The sequence below is a fragment of the Podarcis gaigeae genome (assembly GCF_964106915.1).
Source record: "Podarcis gaigeae genome assembly, chromosome: 9".
In the NCBI taxonomy this organism is placed as follows: Eukaryota; Metazoa; Chordata; class Lepidosauria; order Squamata; family Lacertidae; genus Podarcis; species Podarcis gaigeae.
The window spans coordinates 23,763,035-23,785,285 of record NC_139685.1 but is presented as its reverse complement, the minus strand read 5'-3'; the positions used below and the strand labels follow the sequence as shown (position 1 = coordinate 23,785,285).

Sequence of the window (22,251 nt, the reverse complement as noted above, 5' to 3'; positions counted from 1 at the left end):
ACTTTTTAGGAGGGAAAATTTGAGTCTTATAGAGCAAAAAATACGGTCATTGTCCATCAGTTGCGGGGGTGCTTTAATAATGTCGATATCACCACAAGTGGATTAGTGAGCAGAGTAACCAGATGCCAAAGAGGAAAGGGGTCCTCTTGTATGAAGAACTAACTTTTGAAAGAGTTCAGCAAAGGATTGTCTAGTTCCAGAGTCTCAAGAGCATGTACTGTACCACAAGCGAGAGCTATCACTCTTCCAGTAGCGATCAATTCCCAATGCAAATGGTGACACTCAGGACCAGCTTCAGATTGTTTCAGAGGCATCTTCTTTTAATATAATTTCAGGTGCAATTAAGTACGTCCATATTTTAAATTACAGGTTGGAGTCACTGTAAGTCCTATTCAGAGTAGACCCATTGAAATTAATAGGCATGGCTAACTTAAAGGCATTAATTCCAGTGGGTCTGCCCTGCATAAGACTTGGTTGAATACCACCTGATGTGTTTCTCTAGCTGGTGTAGAAGCTAGAATTTGGGGACTGGGTAAACCCGGGTTCAAATCTCTGCTCATTAAGGTTGTCTTGATGCAAGAGAACAGGACTGGAGCACCTTTAATAGTTTCATAAAAGAGGGAATGTCATCTGTGCCAATTGAAATTCCTTCCTCTACACATTCATTGAAGAAGCCCTGTCTTCTTTTCCATCTGACTAGGTGGCGCTGTGGGTTAAACCACAGAGCCTAGGAGTTGCCGATCAGAAGGTCGGGTGACGGGGTGAGCTCCTGTTGCTCGGTCCCAGCTCCTGCCAACCTAGCAGTTCGAAAGCACATCAAGTGCAAGTAGATAAATAGGTACTGCTCCAGCGGGAAGGTAAGTGGCATTTCCGTGCGCTGCTCTGGTTTGCCAGAAGTGGCTTAGTCATGCTGGCCACATGACCCGGAAGCTGTATGCCGGCTCCCTCGGCCAATAAAACGAGATGAGCGCCGCAACCCCAGAGTCGGTCACGACTGGACCTAAGGGGTCCCTTTATCCTAACCCTGAGCCACAAAACTTTCTGGGTGACCTTGTCCAGTTTGATTTCTCAGCCTAATTTGCTTCACAGGTGTTTTGGTGAGTATAAAAGAGCAGGGACCATAGAGTCCACTCTGAGGGTTGTATCCATTCTTAGTTATACTCCAGAGTAGACCCATTTCAATTAATGCACATGACTAACTTGGGTTCATTCATGTCAATGGGTTTACTCCAACTGGAACTTAACTGGATACATCCATGACATTTTAGGAGGAACGGTAGGATATAAATAAAAAGTGTATCATTGTTAATCACACTTTCATGTGCAAAATTGTTTACAATATTTTTTATAAAAAATTCTTACCACCCTGTAAGAGAGAAAGAGCTTATTACTTGCATATTAAAGTTGGAGAAAATAACTTGTCTATTTCCCAGATCCATAAATTCTGAATCTCATCCACTGATTGGCTCTGTACAAAACACGCTGGTTCACGTGTGTTTTGGGAACATTAATGTAACCCTAGTATTGCAAAGTGTTTTATTGCCTGCCTTAATACACTGTATATTCTCATCTAGATAAATGTTATTTCCCTATCGAGGACCTTTCAGAACCAAATCTTGAAAGGGCTGTGGGGGCGGGAAATTGCTTAGTGGGTTTACACTTTTGTTTAACTAACAAAACAAAACAAAAGTAGTAGAGCGATGGGAAAGAATAGGGTGATGTTTTTCTTAGGTGGTTCTTTTTTTCAAAGTCTCTTTCCATGTGTCTTTTCAGTCACCAACCATGTAAATCTGGGAGATCAAATGGATTTGGCTGCTTTGCTTTATTTGTTGGAGAGAGGTTTGGGGCTAATTAATTGGCAGGTGGCTTAAAGCAGGTAACGCAACACCTTTTCATCACAGTAGTCCTAAGTACTGCCCTGTGTGCACCTGAGTGATAAAAAAAGGAGAAGATTGTTGAAAGCAAGTGATTTATTGTGGAAGGATTTAAAACCTCAAAACGAAAATAATGTTAAATACAATGATCAGATAAATCACTTCCAAAGGAGGGAGCGAGAGGGAGAGCTGGCAGACTTGTTGGGAAAGCTGTTGCAGATAGATGTTATATAAGTTTACCTTTCAAATAACAGGAGCCTGTCATGTGGCTGGACCCAAAAAATCCTTCATAATCGAGCTTTCAAAGCACATCTGTGTAAACATTATCACATCAGTGTAAAACATCAACCAATGGGCTTTTGCTTTGAACCAAATCTTCTTAATTGCAGGGCTAAATCAAAGAACGAGATCAAAGTTGCAGAATCTGAAGAAAACCAATTGTGCAGGGAGCCTGTACACTTATGTCTTAAAGATAGCATTACACCCCCAAAACAAGAAAACCCCACCCCAAAAATTGAAGCGCACACCATGTCATTCAGATATATAGATATACACTGTATCTTAAAACATGTGTACATATGGACAGAAGAATTGAAATATCAATGCAGCTCAGTACAAAACATTGGGGACATGAGCACAAGCAAAATAGTTATAATTAAGAAACAGGTTATCAGACCCTGAGCTACCTACAGATATTATTTCAAATCATAGAAATGCTTCCTGCATTGGTCCCAAGTAGAGTAGTGAGATGCAAAAGGGAAGAGGGCTCCTCAATCCTTAGAAAAGGGTGTAGAAAAGAAAATCTCAGCAGGTGCAGCTTGTCATGCAGAGCATATCTGCTGAAATTCCCCCTTTGACACAACTATTAAAGGTTCGGGAGGAGCCCTGCCCTCTTTTGCACCTTATCTCCAAGGAAAAGCAAATAATAATAATAATAATAATAATAATAATAATAATAATAATAATAATAATAATAATAATTTATTATACCCCTCCCATCTGGCTGGGTTTCCCCAGCCAACGTGATCCAGTTATCATGTTGCGTCAGTGAGCTTAGTCAGCTAGTTCTCAGATGTACAGTACAGGGAAAAGCCTGAAACTAAGAAGGCTGATGCTTTTGAATTATGGGGCTGGAGGAGACTCTTGAGAGTCCCATGTGCTGCAAGAAGATCAAACCTATCCATTTTTAAGGAAATCAGCCCTGAGTGCTCATTGGAAGGACAGATCGTGAAGCTGAGGCTCCAATACTTTGGCCACCTCATGAGAAGAGAAGACTCCCTGGAAAAGACCCTGATGTTGGGAAAGATTGAGGGCACAAGGAGAAGGGGACGACAGAGGATGAGATGGCTGGACAGTGTTCTCGAAGCTACGAACATGAGTTTGACCAAGCTGCGGGAGGGAGTGGAAGAATCTTCATTAATTTTATTATTACTAGATTTTTATACCGCCCTATTTCCATAGATCTCAGGGCAGTTCACAACTTAATGGAAGACATGATTTCAGTTTCAAAGCAGTCTTCTATCCATGCACTGACCAGACATGCATTGGCTTAGCTTTTAGCAAGGTAACTGTGACGTATCATAGAATCATTATCATCTCTTATCATACCATAGAATCATAGTTGGAAAGGACCTCAAGGGTCATCTAGTCCAACCCCCTGCAATGCAGGGACCTTGCCCACAGCCACCCCTGGGTGTCATATGTGCCTTAAGATCATAGATTTAGACTAGAAGCTTCCTGGCACAGGAGCTGTCTTCCTCATCTGCTACAGACATACATGGAGGGCACTGTGATGGTGATGATCATCCTAATCTAAGATTTGGTTTAATCATTTCATTTATTCATTCATACTTCTAGCCCAGCCCATTTATAGACAGAGAACATACACACTGTCCAGTTAGAAAACAGTTTCCATAAAAGATATCCTTGAGCTTCACACCACTTCAAAGAGAATGATCTTAAGATTTCCAAGAGAAGTTCAGGCTGAGTTCTTGATAAGACTTGCGGAATGGTGATTCTATAGTGGTGAGAAGGAACCATTCCTCTGATGCTCAAATTCGTGAGATGCAGAAGAATACATTTTTCTAGTTTATAAGAGATTATGATGGGATATATGTAAGGAGGCAGTCTTTTACAGATACTGGGGCAAACAGAGCATTAAGTCAAAACTAGAAATTTCAGTTGAGCCTGGAACACGAATGGAAAACCAGCCAGTTTGCAGGATTTTGTGTGTAATAGATGATAGAGCATCAGGAGACAGGCCCCCTGATTTGCTCCAGTTCAACACTCTTTAAAAATAAGACCGACATGGGTATAATCTGAGCTAATCTGAACCTTGCGTATACTTCTGCCTTAGTAAGTAATTTGGCCAGAATCACAAGGTTGGAAGAAGCTGAGGGATTAGCAAATCCAACCTTCCCATTGGATAGCAAACTATAGAAATATCACAGCGATGCAATTAACCCACACCAATAATTTTTCCAAAGGTATCATTTGTTAGTCAGATTTATTGAAAGCACAATATAATGCTCTTAAAACAAATATGAAGAGGATTAGAATAGCAGTGAAAGTGAAATACTAAACAAACTGACCTCTTTCAAGCATAGCCTTTCATGTCTTGAGTTTGGAAGCGGTTATGCCATTTTATCAAGTACTGGGGAAAACACGATAAGGGCCTTATTTTCACCCTGCCGTTTGCACTAGTCATGTGACGGGAAGCGATAACTCCAATATGTATGTATATTTTTGCTCATTCTGTCTTGCTATCTTGGGAAGTTAAATATATTTGAAGACTGTTTTTGCAAGAACTCCTTACTCTACTTTAAGTATACTCTACAATCTAATCGTTTCCCCTTTACTTCCTAGAGCAGCACTTTCAATGCTATTGAATAAATATATAGGTGATCCAGGTTTGGTTTTTTAAACTCCCAAAGCAAGTAAGTATTATGGTTTGCAATAGACAATGTAGTACGTGGACACTTGCTAAAAACAGCATATTGTTTCAAAGACGTTTTGCTGCCTTTTTCAGTGCAGAAAGAAAATAGTTTTAATGAGCTTCCTTGGGAAAGAAGCTCCTTAAATATGGAGTTATAGCTGAGATCAAAATTATGTCCATGATCTCAATGGGATAAAGAAGTGGTGACAGTTTCTTAGGATAATAGGTAGTAAATTTGGTGTTACTAGAGTGTATGGATGCACCTATGCCAAAGTCAAAACCTGACATCTGAAAGGCAACAGAAGAATCATAGAATTGTAGACCTGGAAGGGACGCTGAGGATCATTTTATCCAACCCCCTAACCCTTCGTGCTTCTTTACCCCCATGGGATATTTCCTTGTTCTGCTTGTGAGGTAACCAGCCTCATATAACCAACATGATTAAGTCTAATTAATCATGCAGGGGTTAATACAATAGAACAGTTGTTGGACTACAACTCCCATCATCTCTAGCTAGCAGGGATGATGGGAGTTGTAGTCCAACAACAGCTAGGGACCCAAGTTTGAGAAACACTGTCATAGAATAAGCTGTCCTTTAAGGCTTAGGTCAGGAGGGATTCGATAATCAAGCCTTTGCTCCCAGCTCAGACCACATGATTCTTACAAGCCACTCTTGAGTTCCTATAACAATAATTTAGGGACTTTCACTGCTTTGGAACTAAACTAAATTTTACTGCCTGTGCAACTTTTTTCTTAATGTTGTATGGAAAAGCACATGAGATCACAGCAACCAGGAAGGACAAGTGAGTATGGGTGTGTAGGCAAACAGCTTCAGGACCCAAGGATAAGAGGATCATTATGTGCTGTGGGCTGAAGATACCAGCAGGAGGCTGCTCACTGTTTCTACAGCAGTGTCACCACTAAAATCATACACATCTACACACAGGCTAAGCCATTTTTTAGTAGGAAAATGCAGTGTCCAGTAGTGGCAGTTGTGGATCTGTTTGTTTCTCCATGTGTTCGTTCATCTAGCTACATTGACTTCTTCAGTCAACCCATGTTGGCTATAGCAAGGATATGCCATCATCCCAGTGGCTTATAAGTTCAAAGCAAATCAAGTGAGAATATCTTCTCTATTTTTATTTACATTAGTTTGGTTGTTATTATATTATATGTTGAAAACTTTCAATAAAAAATCAGATTTAAAGATCCAACACTTACTTGAGGTCCTGACTGAAAGCTCATAGATTCATCAGGGAAACACTGCAATATGCACATAAAGCAATCCAGCACCAAGCCAAAACAGCCTTCTAGACAGACTGTGGCATAGCGTGGGTTGTCAGCACCCGGGGCAAGGCAAGTAATTTGCGCCCCCTAACTGGGTATGGGCAGAGAGCTGCAAGTGCGAGCACGCCCCCCCCCCAGATGTTGCGCCCGGTGCGGCCGCCCCCCCCTGCACCCCCCACGCTACGCCACTGTAGACAGACAACCTTTTTCAGGCTTGCTAAGTTCTAGGGTCCGTCCCCCTCCCCCCCCCCAGTTTCCCTTTTATCATCTACTTCTATTCCCAGTGGGTATATATTTATTGTTATATATGATTTTTTATCTCATTGTTTACTTAGTCTGAATAAAATTTTGTTTATATAAGATGCATTAGAAAGCCTGTTCAGTAGTTGTTCAGTGAAGTTTCCAACAATGGCACTTGAACCTTTGCTTTATTCATTTATGAGATGTGCGTTAGGCACATAATAATATAAAATTACAACTTGATTGAAAATATTATGTGATTAAAATGAACTTATGTTCTTAAACAAACATCTCAGTGGGAGGGTCTGAGGAGCATATTCAGACATAAGTAGATACAGATGTGCATTTTTCCCCAATTGAAAAGATTAGCCTGAAGGTGCTACTGAATTCATTAACTTCTCAACTGAAGACTCAAACTTCAAGGAAACAGAAGCAGCACAGCTATCTGTTGATTCATACATGTTTGGAAGTGATAAATGTAAATCTCGTACTCCAAGTCAGTTTGAAAATTTCAACATTAGGCAACAAGGGGAAAACTGCTAATAAGAAACCTTCCCAATATTGCAAGGTGACGGATTTATGAGCAGTTTTTCCTAACAGCTCCTAGCTATCATAGGCAGATGGAGCCTCCATGTTTGGGGGGATGTACTTCTGATGACTAGATGATAGAGTGAACAGCAGAAGGTGAATATCCCCATTAAATCCTAAATGATCTTTCCAGAGACATCTGGCAGCAGCACTGCGCTGAATGGATCACCTTGGCCGGAACAAATCAGCCAATCCCGCAGTTCTTAATTGGGTCTGAAAATTTAACACACACTCTAAAGGAAGAGAATAGGTAGGCTGGTGATTGAATTATGTTAAACATGACCTGAAGAATTTATAATCTGCATTGTTTCCAATATTACTACTTCTAAAACAGTGTTGCCTAAACTTGGGTTGCCGGCTGGGGGGTTTTTTTGGACTACAACTCCCATCATCCCTAGCTAGCAAGACTAGTGGTCAGGAATGATGGGAATTGTAGTCTGAGGTTTGGAGACCGAGGTTTGGGAACACAGTCCTGCTAGGGTGACCAAGTGAAAAAGAGAACAGGGCTCCGATGCCCTTAACAACTGTTCAGAATAAGAAATCTCAGCGGGTGTGTCGTTGCACCTGCTGACATTCCCTCTTCTGCCCAGCTATTAAAGGCGCAGAAGCCCCGCTTCCTCCGTTTGTACCCTAAATCTCACAGCCGTCCCTTTAATTCCAAGTCAGTGCGGATTACTTCTGAGTAGACACGTCTAGGGCTGCCTGCACCTGCCGGTCCCTTCAAGACCAGCAATTGTGGAGGGGAAAGGGAGTGATCACTGTACATATTGTGGCCTGAGGCAAATAATTAGTCTGAAGGAAGGACAGTGAGACCTGAGGGAGGGGAGCGAGAGGGGCGGAGCAATAACGGGGATTCGGGGGGGGGGGGAAACACTCGCGCGCGAGAGAGCCTCTCGCGAGGCTTCCCCGGCGGCGGCGGCGGCGCCGCAGCAACGACGGCGGCGGCTTCCCTCTTTTCTGTCAAGTCCGCCGGGCCGGCAGTTATGGCAGCGCTGCGGGGTCTCCTGAGGTGGCGTCGCTGCCGCCTCCCCAACGGCAACGACTCGGAGCTGCCTCACCGAAGGCGGCTGTGGGGTGTCAGGGCCCGGCCGCCGGGCAGCAGCGCGGCGCCGCTGAGCAGCTTGGGCGCCGCGGCGGCGGCGGGCGCTACCGGCGGGGCGCTCGCCTGGTTCGTCTGCCAGCGCTTCTACGAGCGTCGGCCGTCACCTCAGCAGAAGGGACGGAGCGGCGAGGCCGGCCAGGCCCGCGCGCTGCTGCCCATCCCTGTCGCGGCCGCTGCCAGGGATACGACGGTAGGTGTCTCCTCAGGAGGAGGGGCGCTCGGCAGAGCAGCTGCCCTCAGGGGATGCTCTGTGCCCAAGCTCAGCTCCCGCTTCCCAGGCTCAGGCGGCGGCTGAGGCGGGCGCTTTACCTGTTGCACGGCTGCCTGCGCCTCAGCCGCCGGCCTGCAAGAGGGCGGGAGCGTCGTCGGCAGCAGGCGCCGCCACTCTCGTGCGGCAAGCGGCTCCTTCGCTCTGCAGGCAGTGCGTCCTTCGCCACCTGCCGCAGCAGTAGCGACTTCGCTTGGGTCAGCGTCTCCTGGCGCAGCTGCTGTTTTGCAAAAGGGTAAGCGAGACGAGCTGCTCCGGGGGAAATGGGAGCCGCCTTGCCAAGGATGCTGCGGCCTTGGCGGAGCTCTTCTTCCCCTTTCTGTTCTTGGCACGGTCCTTCCTTGTCACCGCTTGTCAAGCGGAGCTGCTTCGTCGTGCAGTTTGCTACGTTTTTCTCCTCCCTTCCCCACCCCCATAAAGTGGAGCCTGTGTGTGTGGTTTGTTTTGTTCATCCCAGCTCTTTAGGTTCCCAGAGTGGCTTATGCAGCAGCTCCGTTGATTTTAAAGGAAAATACAAAAGACAGCCTCTTTGGATGATCTCTTTGATGTTCCCACCAGCTGGCTCCATTACACCTGCACATGGTGGGATGCTTTGATTGACCTACCTACAGCATTTGTACCTACAGCAAAATAGACACCATGAGTGGTTTTTTGTGTGCATCTCGTTATGCGAAATGTTGTCTGTGTAGGTTGTGTGTTTTGAAATGGTCCTCCATCCTCTCCACCACACTCTGACAGTCAACACTTTTTACTTTAAGAAGAAATTTGACAATCGGCAAAGACGTTTGCCTGGAAGAATATTTTTGTTACACTTCTTCCCCACTGTTAGAAAGTAAAGAAAGGTTATCAAGTTGCCAGCTGATCTGTGTTACTCATTTTAAAAGCTTAGCAGCTAGTGACAGCATGTCCAGATTCTTGTCTATGTAGTAAATATGAATATGAATATCCAGGGCAGTTTAGAAGTAGCCCTGTTGACATCACAATGTACTTAGTGATTCTTACAACAATAATGGAATTATTAATATTTAATTCAATACAGGTGTAACAGTGGCTATTGTACAGGTGTTTGTCAAAAGCCAGTTTTTAAAATGTTTATTGATTTTACAAGAGAAGCAGTTACAATTTTGTGCATGCTAAATAAGGTGCAATCCATGTAATTGTAAACCCCAAGTTGGGCAGTTCAGACTTAGCATTTGTTATGTGGGCTTGTCTAATATGTGGAGTATCAACACAGATAATCTAGGAAGGAGATTGTATTCTGCAATTGACATATTACTTATTCATCTATTTCATAAAATTTATACATGGCTTGGTTGTTAAAAAGAAAACCCTCAAAATGGTATACAGATTATCATTAATGATCATTAAAACTAAGATATAGTATAAAAAAAAAACTTATAACTGTTACATCAAAACTAAGTGATGCTACTATAACGAGCTACAAATCTACATTGAATCATTACTATCCCATTCTGACAGGAAATAATAATTTGAACTTGATGCTAACATACTTAACAAGAAATTATGGTCAAATGCTCACATCAAAGATCAAATCAAAGCAGAGCAGGATTACTGGAGGGACGTACTTCAGTGAGTTATCCCAGTGACTTCTCTTTTGAAAGAATGTGGTTTGGCATTTAGGGGAGATGATGAAACATTTGATTCATCAAAAAATGGTAACTTCTTGGATTTCTTGAGTTGTCAAATTCAGTCCTTTTCCATGTGCTCACATAAAGGTTCTAGTCAGCCATTATACTTATCCAAAACCATATGTGAAGAGGTTATCCAGTTGATGGCTAATACAGTTGGAGAAGCAATACTGAGCAACATCAAACAAGCAGGTTATTTTAGTTTATCAGTCAGTTCAACCCCTGGTGATTCCCGTGTTGATCAACTGTCATTTTTGGGTACTTTTTTCTAGAGGTGGGTTTTCTCGAGATGAATTTTTTTGAGCTGAAAGTTCACACTGGTGAGTTGATACTTAACTACGTCAGTGAACTTGAAAATAGATTTCAGTAAATGTAGAGGACAACCATATGTCAATGCAGCCAATATGGCTGAAAAAGTATAACAGCATTCAACAAAAAGTTCTAGAAAGGAACAAGTTTACAGAGTTTATTGCATGCACTGGACATTCCCTAAATCTAGTTGGACAAACCATAGTTGACTCCTGCCTAGATGCAGTGACTTTTCCCCCACGATAAAGGAGCTTTCCCCCAACCCAGCTTCTACAAAAAGATGGACAATGCTAATTCTTGTCTCTTGAGTCAAAAGTTACTCAATATTTATCAGACACAAGATGGGAGGCTCACCAAAGCTACTGCAACTATTAGTGAAAGTTATGCTTACAATCATATTTAGCTATGATCTTCTGCAGAAAATGGGAGAATTTGAATTCATTTTAATGCTTCACCTTTGGACACATTTGCTAGACCAATTTCATCAAGTTAGCAAGGTATTCCAAAGTTCACAAATTTCATTCAGCACATGTGTAAATATTTACAGCTCACTATTGCAGTTCATATCAAACACTCAGTCTAATTTTTATGAAATTGAACAGCAAGTAAAATTTACTCTACTGGATATAAAGCAATAACTTGTCAAAAGAAATGTCAGAAACAGAGTACAAAAAAAAAATACAGTGGTACCTCAGTTTAAGAACAGTCCTGTTTACGAATGATTCAATTTACGAACTCTGCAAACTGGAAGTAGTGTCCCAGTTTGCAAACTTTACCTCGGTCTAAGAATGGAATCTGAACAGTGGAAGGGCATTGGCAGCAGGAGGCCTCATTAGGGAAAGCGTGCCTCGGTTTAAGAATGGTTTCGGTTTAAGAACGCACTTCTGGAACAGATTAAGTTCGTAAACCGAGGTACCACTGTACCAGTGATGGGACAGAACCTGAAGCCTTAGATGAACTTTCTCCAAGAGACAAGTTTAGTGTATAATCATTTATCCCTGTTATTGATGCTCCTGAAGCCAACCTAGATAGAATAGCAACAGTGTACAGGAGTGCAGCTAATGAATTTTCGTTTTTTTGTGAACTCGCAAGTAATCAAGGAACAGATTCACAATGGTGTTGATGCAATAGAATCCAAAAGATGCTGACCTTAGTCTCATCATTGAATTCTTTCACCTGTCCATCAAACAAAGTCACCCTGAAAAAGAAAATTTCAGCCACCAAGATATTGTGTCATATTATATTCCAGGAGAAAAATCGAACAGCTTTTCTGAATATGGAAGCAATTTTCAGATTGTTCATGTGTTAATGTTCACAAATTGTACTCGCAAAAAGATTCATGTTCTAGACTAAAAAGGATAAAGGATTATCTAAGGTCAATCATGTCCGGAGATCGGTTATCTGATCTAAGCCTGCTCTGCATAGAAAATGATAAACTGTGACTTGCTGGTTTTAAATATATAATCAATAAGTGTGCATTCAAAAGAGCTTGAAAGACACTGTTCTGACTTTGTATATAGTGTAATGTTGAATGTTCTGCGTGAATAGGCTTCATTAACTTCCTAATTTTGTAAACTTATTAAAGGTTAAAAATTTATAAACAACCTTTTTATCAATGTTGAAATTTCAGCAGTGTTCTACTTTCATGGAGTAGATAAAAAAAGAGCGAGGTTTGGTTTCTCATGATCAGATGCTATTAAGTTTGGGCCTCCCAAGGTTATATCTGGGTACAGCCTCATCTTGTTTTGTACGTTATCACCAAACACATATGCATCAAGGCAGCATCATTGAGGGAGAAATGCCTTCAGCGCTATAGAAAAAGTGGTAGTGAAGAAAAAAAATGGTGGCAGTAGCAATCATTCAAATTACAGTTGGTAAGACACTCTTGGCAGTTCTAAGTTTCTCTATTTGCTGCTTATCTTACTGTTTTTATTTTGGCAGCATTCCTAAGTGCAGGTCTAAGTATGTTTATGAATTATTGCGTATTTAAGTTTGTTTACAGTTCTGAAACATAACTTGTCACTGCTACAGACTGACATGGCTATGTTTCTGTTTCTCGTGGGGTATACATGTTGGAGAGTACAGCAGGGATGCATCCATCAGTCTACAGTGGTGCCCCACAAGACGAACGCCTCGCAAGACGAAAAACCTGCTAGACGAAAGGGTTTTCCGTTTTGGAGGCGCTTCGTAAAACAAATTTCCCTATGGGGTTGCTTCGCAAGACGAAAAAAATCTTGCATCCCCTGCGGTTTTTTTCCGCTTTTTCGCCCTTTTCTTAAGCCGCTAAGCCGCTTAACAGCTGATCGCTGGAAGCCGCTTGACAGCTGTAGCGCTAATCCGCTAAGCTGTCAATGGGCTTGCTTCGCAAGACGAAAAAAACGCTAGACGAAGAGAATCGCGGAACGAATTCTTTTCGTCTAGCGAGGCACCACTGTACTTTGTTACGTTACACCCCTGCTTAGGAAAAAAAAACAATGTTCTGGGAGACAAGCATTTTTATAAGTAAAATCAAAGTGGTCTCAGATGGGAGCTAGGGAGTAGTATAATAAATATGCAGGAAGTTCAGCCATTAGAAGCAATACTTGGATTCTTTGCTTTGTACACTTCAGGGTAAATTCAATGAAACTCTGGGAACAGAGAAATAAGAGTACCCAACCACTGATGTCAGGAAGGCTATGAAGGGTTTCAGGAATGCTACTGAAGTAGCATAGTTAGAACACTTCTAGATTTCATATTGATACACCCAAAGGTATTGAAAAATCTGGGATGAAAGCATGAAGCACCTCTTCTTCTCCTAATCTGATATTCTGCCATGTTTATTCATTTTATAGAAATCCTAAAACATTTACCAGGTACTTTATATAACCTATATAGATAATGAAAGAAAAAAGTTTAAGAGGGTGTTCTGAGGGAGGGCGAGGTAGCCTGATAAAATGTTAGTGAAGATACAGAACAGAGCTAGGGTGACTTCTCTGTGATTTGTAGTAATCGTGGCAATTTTCAGCTGTGCCGGCTGAGGCTAATGGGAGTTGAAGTCCAAAACATCTGGCGGACATGTTGGTGGAGGCTGCACTAAACCATTTTTTAGCATTATGAGAATAAGTTTTCCTTCCGTTTAGGTTTACACGTTCCCCTCTTCTTCTCCAGCACAGCCCCATGGAAGAGATTGGAATCTTTCACTACCATTTTGATTAACCACAGCCTACCATGCCATTCAGACCTAAATAAGCAATAGTTAGTGGAAACAATCCAGCTTCGTAAACTGTAAAGTTGGCTTGTTTTCACTAGGCATAAGATTAAACATAGCTTGTCTGGCCCTGGTCAGTCAAGGAAGCAGTCGTTAATCAAAAGCAAAAGCTTCTTCCTCGCAGCCATGCCGGAGAGGAGAAAGGGAAGTAAAGTGATGGTTAGCATTATGTCCAAATCAACCTCTTGTCTTTTTATGTACATACAGGATTTGGTCATAATATATAAGTACTCTGGTGAATTCCTGATCTGCTGATCTGAAAATTAAGGTCAGCTTTTTCCCTTGGATTTTTCACATTCACGTGTGAATATGTAGGCAAGAAGTACTGCATTATAAGATTTGTAGTACAGTAGCCATACAAGGGACGCGGGTGGCGCTGTGGGTTAAACCGCAGAGGACTTGCCGATCAGAAGGTCGGCGGTTCGAATCCCCGCAACGGGGTGAGCGCCTGTTGCTTGGTCCCTGCTCCTGCCAACCTAGCAGTTCAAAAGCACATCAAAGTGCAAGTAGATAAATAGGTATCGCTCCAGTGGGAAGGTAAACGGCGTTTCCATGCGCTCCTCTGGTTCGCCAGAAGAGGCTTAGTCTTGCTGGCCACATGACCCGGAAGCTGTACGCCGGCTCCCTCAGCCTATAGAGCGAGATGAGCACCGCAACCCCAGAGTCGGTCACGACTGGACCTAATGGTCAGGGGTCCCTTTACCTTTACCCATACTGTAGAAAGCTGTCTGTGGACAAACGCCAGCTCCCTCAGCCTAAAAGCAAGATGAGCGCCGCAACCCCATAGTCGCCTTTGACTGGCCTTAACCATCCACGGGTCCTTTACCTTTTTTTACATGAAAGTGAATATATTGCAATACCACATAATACTGATTGGTAGAAGTGTGACAGCAATAAGAATTTTGGGTGCAGGATGTGTTTTACCATAAAGTCATTGAAAGTTTGGCAACTTTGTATGGTCAAATGTTTTTGGGAAAGGATTCTGAACTACCAGAACTGTGACGTATTTGACCCAACCCCCCCTTCCCCCTTTTAAATTATGACAGAAAATGTAATATTATATATACTTATACTTTTGTGTTTTTAGAATATTTATATAAAATCCTTCAGTTAGAAAATCACATAGCTGGACAACTAGTACATTCTGCTCCAGAGTTTGCTAAGTACCAAAACAGTTTTGTCTGCTTTGGGATTTTCCCACACTAAGAATTTGATGTTTAACCTTTTGGCCACCCAGCACGCAAACAAAATTATACCACTTTTATCTACTTGGGAGCATAGTATGTTAGCCTGAGGCCAAGTAAAGCACAGCTTTTTAAAAACTGTTTTCTTTTCCTTCATTTCCTTCATTTGTACAGAATCACACTAATTTCAAACAAACTGACTTTGCATCAAGGAATGTGAAAATTGCTCATTTAAAATAAAAAGAAACCCTTTATAGTAAACTTTGATAAAAGTTGTAAGAACTTGGCTTGAAAATTGGAAGTGATAATTTCATAAGGATTTTTGTTTTATAGTCACAAAGTGTTTACATTTTTTATATTAAGTGTAAAATTCAGCAGAATAATAATCATTGCACTGTAATTTTGTGTCCCCTGCACTTTGTGCAGCAACTTTTCTTTCTAAAGGCTGAGTGCAAAAATACAGCTACTACCTTTTTGGTCAGAATGTGTTTGTTTCATAGTACAGTGATTTCAGTCAGAATCTCAAATGGAGTATCTGTCCCACTGTGAAAATAAAGTACTGTATCATATACTAATTCATGGCACAATCCTATACTTGTGTTGTGCAGGCTATGAGTCTTTAGAATCTTGTAAAATCCCCAGATACACCACAGCCACAACAGATAAACCAGTGTAATTCCCTTTATGCACTGGTATAGTCGTTCCATCAGCAAATATATGCCAGCAGAACATCTGTATGCCATGTCCTATGCTCTGCCATTAATACAAAGCCACACCCTGTCAATGGCACAACTGTACATCAACGCTGGGCAGAACAGAAAGGATTTTGATTTCCCTCTGATTGAATTCAGTGGGAGCTGATTTTGGGAGCTCAGTGGGAGCTGTTACCACCACAAAGCCTAGGACAGAGGTAGGCAACCCAAGGCCCGTGAGCCGGATGCTGCCCAATCGCCTTCTCAATCTGGCCCGCGGGCAGTCTGGGAATTAGCGTGTTTTTACACGAGTAGAATGTGTCCTTTTATTTAAAATGCATCTCTGGGTTATTTGTGGGGCCTGCCTGGTGTTTTTACATGAGTTGAAGGTGTGCTTTTATTTCAAATGCATATCTGAGTTATTTGTGGGGCATAGTAATTTGTTCATTTTTTTTTTCAAAATATAGTCCGGCCCACCACATGGTCTGAGGGACAGTGGACTGGCCCACGGCTGAAAAAGCTTGCTGACCCCTGGCCTAGGATATGTTGTAACTCAGCACACAGCTGCCAGTATGTAAGCCCCACGGGGGGCACCACAACTCAGATAGTAGGGCATCTGGCTATACCTCTCTTATTCCATGTGATGTACAGTGGTACCTTGGGTTAAGTACTTAATTCGTTCTGGAGGTCTGTTCTTAACCTGAAACTGTTCTTAACCTGAAGCACCACTTTAGCTAATGGGGACTCCCGCTGCTGCCATACCACCAGAGCACCATTTCTGTTCTCATCGTGTAGCAAAGTTCTTAACCCGAGGTACTATTTCTGGGTTAACGGACTCTGTAACCTGAAGCGTATGTAACCTGAAGCATCTGTAACCCGAGGTACCACTGTACAAGAGGGTAACTCTGGTGATGAGAAACAATGGAGAAAGGGCACTTTGCACCCAAACAGCTTGGCCTTACAACACAGATAGAAACTTGAGCACATTGCTAACTCTTCTCTTCATCAAACTCTCACAAGTAACCCTGCCTTAGGACTGCAGGTGCTCGACAACTCAAATTCCACCTCCAGTAACTGGGGTACCAGAACAGAGCGCCCCACACAGGTACATAAGGAAAGGTGAAAATGCATGCTAAAAAGTAGAACTTGTGTGACTTGTCTTTTTGCCTCCACCTTCCCTTTGCCATATGTAAATACAGTGCCTTGTCTGAACTATATATGTAACAAGTAAATATAAATATTGTGAATAAAAAAAACTGAGTGAGAGAATAAAAAAAATGAACTGGATCTTCAACATCCTGCCCTGCTCCAACAACTGAGGTAGACATCCCACACATTTAAGCATGGGACACAATAGTTGTTCCATAGCAGTGAAAGAGCTCCTGTCTTCCGGAAATGCTGTATTTTTCCGTGTATAAAACTAGGGTTTTTCCCCTTAAAAATACTGTCAACAATTAGGGGGTGTCTTATACACAGATACATCTCCTCCCATTTTCTGAAATCTGAGTCCCCCAAAATTGGGGGTGACTTATACATGGGGGCGTCTTATAGACGGGAAAATACGGCACTATATAAATGGTATAAGATTGTTCTCTCTGACTTGTAAATGTTTTGACATGATCCATTGTAGATTAAATAAACTGCATGTTTTAATGATAAATAGAATGCTTGATTTATTGATAATGAATATATTTGTCGAGTTACTTTTCTTAGCCATTTTTGGCATCGGTTTCCGTGCAACAGATCTTTTTATCTTGTGTGCAGCCTTTTCTCAGTTGGAAAATGACAGAGTTTGGGGCTAATAATGGTCAGCACTAGATAAGACGTGTTCTACTCTAGGCTCTGAACCTGAGACTTTCTGTGTGTGAAACCTAGGCTGTTTCATGGAACTAGGGTTCCTCCTCTATAAGTGAGTCAGAAGATAGGGGAAGGACACATAATTGGACATTTCCTATCTGTTGCTGTGGCTATGTAGCTCAAGAGCTGGTTTACGGTGTATCCGCTATGGGTTGTATTTCTGCTTGCTTATTTTCTTTTACCTCTAACATGGATATTGCTGGTGGGACACGCAAAAGCTATGAGGGGTCTAGGTTCTGTTACTCCTCCTGGTGGACCTTGAACCTGCTGTCTGTATCCATCCCATTGCTCTATCCAGTGAGCTGATAGCATGTGCTCATGTCAGAAAGAATGCAGATATAGCTTCTCTCATTGCTTGTCATAGGCCTCCCTGGCAGAATTGTGGCTATTGCCAGTGCTTTTTTCTGGGGGGACGCAGGAGGACACATGTCCCTAAACATTTTGTGAATCTTAAGTTTGGCCTCATTGTGGGGCAGTATTTCAGTATGAGTAGGAAAATGAGAGTACCCCTAAATATTTTTTTTAGAAAAAAAGCACTGCCTATTGCTATGCATCAATTTGCTTCTTCAGTGCCTGACTAATACAGGGGTGGGCTCTGTCATTGGTGGGACATTGAACACTGGAGGAGGAACTGCTACATTGTCTGGTGGGGTGCTGTCATTTCATTCACAGTTTTTCCTCATAGGAGTCCATAGGAGCCTAACTTCTCTAGGCAGAACAGCAGAAGCCAGCTGTCAACATGGCAGGCCCATTGGATTGCACTGCCTGAGGCAAGATTAGAATGCAGCAGAATGCAGAACAAGTGCATTTGAATATTTACACTTTTTGAAAACATATTTTATTGGAGTTCCAACAAATTACTGTAAATCACACAGGCTCTTCCAGCCTGGAGGTTTCTACAGTGGGTGTTCTGCAATGTGTTCTTCACACAATAATAGTGCATTGTTGGTGGATCTGTTTTGGACTTCCTTCCTCTTTATTACTTGCTCTGAAATGCTTCTCCAATGCCACTGTGTTGGACAAAGACCACCCCAGAACACCTGGGGTTTAAAAAGTTATGGTATTGCAACACAGGTTGCAGGGTATGTAAATAGAACAGTAGTCCTGCCTCACAACTTCTGTAAACGCAAATAGTGTTGAAAGTGGGATCATGGATGATTGCCCTGATGGCAGTATGAACACAAATAATCATAAATGCACAATTAAAAGGACATTAAAAGAAAGCTACAGCTGGGTTGATGAAATATATGAGTTGACAAAATGGTTTTTGAGCTTCATTTATATACATTGAAAAAGTTAATAATATTGATATGCTTGGGCTGCTCTCCTGGAAGAAAGCAGGATAAAATTCAGCAGGACTTGCTTCTGAGTAAGAAAGCAATGAATTGCCTTGTTCTGGGAAAAGTGACTTGATTTGGTGTCTGAAGATGTTAGCTGTTTTCTTTCTATTGCTACAATGCTGAATACATAGGGTAATTCTTCTAGAAGGCAGGTTACATAAGTGTTTCCTATTCTGAGTGTTTATGTTTTAAGATGTAAATTTCAAAATAATTCATTGTAGTTAGCTTCCAGATTTCACATAGAAATACACATTCTCTCTAAAATCCACTTTTCATAATTGTAAGAAAATGGCTTTAATTAGAGATTTGTGATGGTTTGCTTGAAAGAAATGGCTGTGTCTAGTTTTGTAAAGGTGCTGAGCTATAACATGATACAACATCACTGTAAGATTGCCAAGAAGATTAGTAAACAAAAGTCTTAACATCTTTTGATAGGGATATGCTTTCATGAAAGTTTTTGAGGTTTGCCGCTAATTACTAGGAGATTTGGATCAGATAATCTCCAAAAGTAAGAATAGAAACTGGACCCTTATTGACTCTTACCCATTACCTCACCAGTGCTTTTGTCCTTTCCTGGATCTCATTGCATGGTGTGTCAGGTGTGATTTCCATTATTTTTTGTGAAAACGTTTGAATCTGCATGACTTGGGCACACTTCTGCCATCTTTGTTCCAGAACACCACACATTCATAGCAGCCCTAATACTTATACATGGTGGGAGGCAAGTTCTTTCTCTGCCCTGCTTTACAAGTTGCTTTATGGAGGGAAAGAGATTAGTTCCATTTAAACCATTAAGCCTGGCCAAAACAAGGCAGCACGATTTGTTAGCAAGTTTCCTCACTACCCCTTAAAATACAACACGGTACAGACCTTTTAAGGCCCAGGGAGGGTGAAAACAGCACTGAAATTATTTTTCTTACTTACGTGAGTTGGGAGAAAGTTCTCATTAATTTCCCAGGGATGGGATGGCTTACCGTGCTAGATGTCAGCAGGTTGCAGTCTTGGCACTGCTTCAAGCAGTGGTGGAGCTTCAATAAGTAACAGGGAAGTGGAAACAGCCTTTAAAATATATACGGTACTTATTTATTGCTGACAATGCTTCTGAAAAGAATGCTATGGCATGGCATGGTTCTTGGACTATACTCAATGATGGATCCCACCAGCTGATGCTGGCTATTTAACTCTGCCACCACTTGAACTAACAAAACAATTTTATTATGAAAAGAAAGGCTGGAACCCTACTTCCTACTCATACCTATATCATATATAAGCCCCACTAAAAGTAGGATAAATTTATCTTCCCGCCCCCCCCCCGCACACACCTACTCACCAAAAAAAAAGACCAAAAAATAATAATTTCCCCACTTTTACTGGAGATTAATTGGACCTTGAAAAGGAAGGAGGCATTTTTAGCTCAGTACTAAACCAAACCAAACCAAACCACAAACCCATTATGATAGGGAATAATAGTTGATATGTCCTCTGTAATAGATGCTGCTTTTTTAGTAAAGTAATACATGCATATGACTCACATTTTTTTCAGCTGTAGGTTTAAACTATAAGTGGGAGTTAAGAAAAGGAAATATATAGGCTATGATTTAAAAAAAACAGCAACTGTGTTGTGGGATTGAAGGTGAGAGGGAGGTCAGTCAGTTTAAACTGTGGGGGAGAGCATTAGGATCTCTGTTAACAAAACAGCTAACACTCTCTTGGTTTCTTTTGTCTTTTTAAAAGGGCACAGAAAGCAGACCAGATCTTCAAGAGTTGGATCTTTATGCAACTTCCCGGGAGCAGCGATTTCGCATGTTTGCTAGTTTAGAATTTGAAGGGCAGCTCTTTATGACACCATATGACTTCATTCAGTCTGTTTCAAATGATGAACCAAAGAGTAAGTATAGTTTGTTGTTGTTTACTGGGTGTGGTTTCTGAGTTGTTCCAAATATGAGTTCTGCAGAGCAATCTCCACAGCTTTATTGAGCTAGACGAGCATTTTAGTAAGAGGCCAACCCTCACCACCTGGGCACTCAATCTAGGTATGTGTGAATAAATAGATAAATTTATCTGTGTGTGCTGCTTCTATAACTGCCTTTGTTTGATGTTTTAGTCAATTTCCTCTGCATCCACCACCAATGTGTTTGCTACACTGAATGTTCATATGCAGTCTTCCAGTTTTTTTGATTAAAGTATAGCTTCCCTTTTGTGTGGGCTCACTTTAGGTATCCCAAGTATTTACAATTGTATATTGGTACTGATATTTTGAAACTTTAAACCATTGAGCTTTGTGAAATCAAGGGTAAAAATTAAAAATAGAAATAATATTAGTTTCATGGTCCCTTTTAGGCACACTAAAAATCACTATGCAAAATACTTTTAAGCTGATGTTATTGTTTGTATGATGCATTTTCCATGGGAAAAACTAGTCAGAACCCTCTCCCTAGGGTTCTTGAAATCTAAAATAAGCAATAGGGAAAGCAACCAAAAGTAGGAGAGAAGAGACAAGAGTAGGGAGGGAGGAATATGATTAAAGAAGGGAATGAGGATTAAAGGGATAAGTCAAAGGCTGGGTGGAAAAGGTGGACTTTGAGAAGCAATTTGAAGGAAGAGTAAGGTCGCAAAAGTCATTTAAACAGTAATAACTCTTTTTTACTTTTTTGTATAGAAAAACTATTAACACTAAAGAATTGACTGGTAACTTATCTGCTTCTGGGCTCAATTTAAAGTGCTGATTTTAATCCTTTAAAGCCTTTACATGGCCTGGGATCCACAAACCTGAAAGGCTGCTTTTCCCTATATTAGCTCATGCTCCAATTGAGCGTAGGTCAGCAAGCATTGCTTGGTGTTCCATCATAGTGAAAGAGAAAAGTGGCAGTATGGGCCTTTGTAGTTATAATTCCTAAGATTTGGAAGCCTAAAACCATTTGCTTTTGGATATTTGGAAACCTACTTTTTCTTTTTTGCATTCTGGATAGGAAGTAAAATGTCTTTCTTTTCAGCAATTGGGGTTTGAATTTTGTTGCTTTTTGTTTTGTATATTTGGTTGATTTCTGTTCTGCTGTTCAGCCTGTTGAAACTCAAACTTATGAATTACTACTACTACTACTAATAATAATAATAATAATAAAGTAAGCATAATATAAAAGCAACACATTGCAATAAAAGACAAGAAACAGTTCCAGGCTAACTTTCCTGGTCAAGGCATTTCAAAGGGGAGTGCTACCAATGGTGCAGTTGCGGCCAGACTTTGGGGTCTCAGTCTGGGGTCATGCAATCAGGCATCACAACAGCAAGGGTGATTATGTCACCTGCCACCTCACCATTGAAGGCATGAGGACGCAAACAAGGGCTTCCAAATAGGTTTTCAGGTCTTGGGATGGTCATATTAGAGAAGGCAGTTCTTAAGGTTGCCTGGATGAGTTAATGTTTTTGTGCTTATTTAATAACCTGGTTTCATTTGCTTGATTGTTGCTTTTACTGCTGGTGTTTCTAAATTAATTGTTAGTTGTTTTGAGTTGCTGAAAAAGCAGTCTAAAAATGGTTTATATAAACAAAAATAATAGCAACTGGATGAGTACCAGGTGGTATAAAATCTCCTGCGATTTTGAAACCTTCTCTAGTAGAGATGGGGAACCTGTGAGCCTCCATGTTGCTGTTGGACTTTAACTGCCATCTGCTCCAATCA

The 22,251-nt window shown here is 41.4% G+C and overlaps 1 protein-coding gene and 1 long non-coding RNA gene across 5 annotated transcripts in view; both read left to right on the top strand.

The window, feature by feature from the left end:
• The first annotated feature begins 7,589 nt into the window (after nucleotides 1-7,589).
• MICU3 (mitochondrial calcium uptake family member 3) overlaps nucleotides 7,590-22,251 on the top strand; it is a 43,629-nt gene continuing 28,967 nt past the window's right edge. For 2 of the 4 annotated variants that reach the window (XM_083755795.1, XM_083755794.1), the window contains exons 1-2: nucleotides 7,794-8,216; nucleotides 20,307-20,460. In XM_083755795.1, the coding sequence (XP_083611921.1) occupies nucleotides 7,908-8,216; nucleotides 20,307-20,460 (463 nt within the window). In that variant the 5' untranslated portion in view covers nucleotides 7,794-7,907. Of the gene's footprint in view, nucleotides 7,685-7,793; nucleotides 8,217-8,400; nucleotides 8,530-20,306; nucleotides 20,461-22,251 lie in introns of those variants that run through there. The other 2 variants (XM_083755796.1, XM_083755797.1) reach the window with 2 other exon arrangements.
• Nucleotides 14,390-17,775, top strand: LOC310852620. The gene is made up of 2 exons (XR_014568327.1): nucleotides 14,390-15,693; nucleotides 15,765-17,775. It is a non-coding gene; the product is annotated as an uncharacterized lncRNA (long non-coding RNA).